This window comes from Glycine soja, unplaced genomic scaffold (assembly GCF_004193775.1).
Source record: "Glycine soja cultivar W05 unplaced genomic scaffold, ASM419377v2 tig00105434_1_pilon, whole genome shotgun sequence".
NCBI classification, from domain to species: Eukaryota; Viridiplantae; Streptophyta; class Magnoliopsida; order Fabales; family Fabaceae; genus Glycine; species Glycine soja.
Window position 1 is genome coordinate 40,672 of NW_021144539.1, and position 2,311 is coordinate 42,982.

At 37.7% G+C, this 2,311-nt stretch overlaps 1 protein-coding gene across 1 annotated transcript; it reads left to right on the plus strand.

Annotated features, from left to right (window-relative positions):
- The first annotated feature begins 527 nt into the window (after positions 1-527).
- LOC114404644 lies at positions 528-1,458 on the plus strand. The gene is made up of 2 exons (XM_028367517.1): positions 528-698; positions 777-1,458. Exons 1-2 carry the CDS (start codon positions 528-530, stop codon positions 954-956), a joined length of 351 nt encoding a protein of 116 aa, XP_028223318.1. The 3' UTR covers positions 957-1,458.
- The last annotated feature ends 853 nt before the right edge of the window (positions 1,459-2,311 follow it).

The following is a 2,311-nucleotide window of genomic DNA, read 5'->3' on the forward strand; positions in this document are numbered from 1 at the left end:
ATTACTCGGAAGGATTTGATATGGGAGGATATTCAGGTATCATGTATTATTTCATGTTCCATATTGTTTGTTAGCCAAATATTTGAATTTAGTAATAATAAAACCTAATTTACTCTTTGTTAGGCTGAATTTGATATCCCTGAAGCATTTAATTTAAGGACAAAAATGAAAATACTTCAGACTGTGGGGGAGCAGTGGAGACAGTTTAAGTTTGATTTGACGTCGAAATGGGCACTTGCAACTGACAAGGATAGTGTCGATGACACTGTATGCAAAATGTACGACATTAGCAAGGAGAAATGGGCTCAATTTTGTCAGAGCCGCAGAGACCCTTCATGGGAGGTAACTAATTTGTGATTTTCATTTTTTTAAATTTAAATGAACTTATTATAATAAATTGTAATCATGAGTTTAATTAATGTTTCATTTTTGCAGGATGCACAAAAAAAAGCTCAAGCCGTCCAAAAACAGAACACTGCCCCTCATGTGATGTCTCGTGGGGTTATGAATATTTAGAAAAAAAGTTGATGGATGAGAAGAGAAAGAAAAAACTAGTGGAAGCTACTCAATCCGAAAGCACTGACACCGTTATTGATCCTCCATCTCCCATCAAACGACATGTGAAGTGGAAGCTAGCCCATACTAAGAAAACTGGTGACATGACATCTGAGGCAGCAAAGGAAATTGCTGACAAGATTGTAAGTCACTTTCAATTTATAATTGTAATTATTTTTTTTATTGTGTGATTGAGTATAGAATAAATGTGTTCTTCACAGGATGCGCTTGAGGAGCAGGCCTCACAGGGTTCCTTTGTTACCCATGGACGTCATGATATACTGACTGCTGCCATTGGGCGACCAGAACACCCTGGTCGTGTGCGTGCTGTAGGAGCCGGTATAACCATCAAGCAATACTTTGGATCGGCTTCAAGGACCTCCTTCATTGCTCCCGAATAACTGCAACAGTTGACGCAACAAATCAAGGACCAGCTGGAGGATTCAATCATAGAAAAAGTCACTCGACGGCTAATGTTATCCCTCAGCCAAATGCAATCACAGGAACTCGCACTGCCTCCTGAACCTGGTGTTGGTCCTTCAACTGCTCGTGTTAGCACAAAGGAGAGTTGTGTTGATCCCTCAGGGAACGATCCAGACACGAGTGACTCATACAAATGCGGGTTGTATATTGAAAAATATCGTCCTCGCCTGGTTGCCCTAGGAAGAGTTTATGAGGGATCCACAATCATTCACAACATTCCTTTGCTGCATGATCAAGTCAAGGTTGGTGTTGAGGAGATTAGAGATGTAGATGCTCCTATTCATGTACCCACTAAAGAGGTTAAGGTCATGGGACAGACTCTTAACACATTCCTTGCTTGGCCGACACATCTTGTCAAGCGTTTATCAGAACAGATATTTTAGTGTCATTAAATGCTTAATTTTCCAATTAAAATGTTTACTGTGATTAAATTATGTCAATTAATTATGTTGAATAAACAGAGAGCTGTGGGACCCACGAAACCTGTAGATAGGCCGGATGATGAGGTCGATGATCCCCTATATCTAATGACATTGACCATCCCACAACTTTTTCTGAAGCCATTGCAGGTTATGTGGGATGCTACCTTGTTTGGCTTGTTTAATGAAAACTTCCCCTTGTACATAAAGCATGAAGATCTGTCTGAAATTGCACACGGTGGTCAATGTCTCAGCATATCTGTTATACAGTTGTGGATTCTGTAAGTCAATTTAGATTATTGTTAATTACCTAATTTATTGTTTTACCTTCATGCATAATTTACTTTGTGTTAACAACAATAGGCATATGACTGAGAGAAGTATGCAAGCCGGGAATATCAATGTGTATGGATTTCTCGAGCCACAATCTATCCAGAGATCTGACCAATCACAATTTGAATCAGAAAGTTACATTAAGAACTGGATGCAAAATTCAAAACGGGATGTGTACCTAGGAGCCTACCTGAATGAATAACTTAAACTCAACAAATGAATTCAAATAATGTATAATAGTATAATAACATATATTGGTCTCCACTGCAGTACACTTTGGCAAATGGTCGTCATTTTGCCTAAGGAAAATGTTGTCATTTGGTTTTAAAAACTGATGTTGTAAGTAACATTTCACATCAGTTTTTTTAAAAATCGATGTTACATATCACTTACAACATTGGTTTTTAAAAAACTGATGTGAAATGTTACTTACAACATCAATTTTTAAAAACCGATTTCAAATGTCACATTTAACATCGGTTATTTTAAAAAAACCGATGTTAAATGGGACTTACAACATC

Coding starts and splice junctions, on each gene's coding strand:
- LOC114404644 (XM_028367517.1), top strand. CDS start 528: ATGGATGAGAAGAGAAAGAAAAAACTAGTGGAAGCTACTCAATCCGAA. Junction 699..776: donor AGGAAATTGCTGACAAGATT/GTAAGTCACTTT, acceptor TGTTCTTCACAG/GATGCGCTTGAGGAGCAGGC.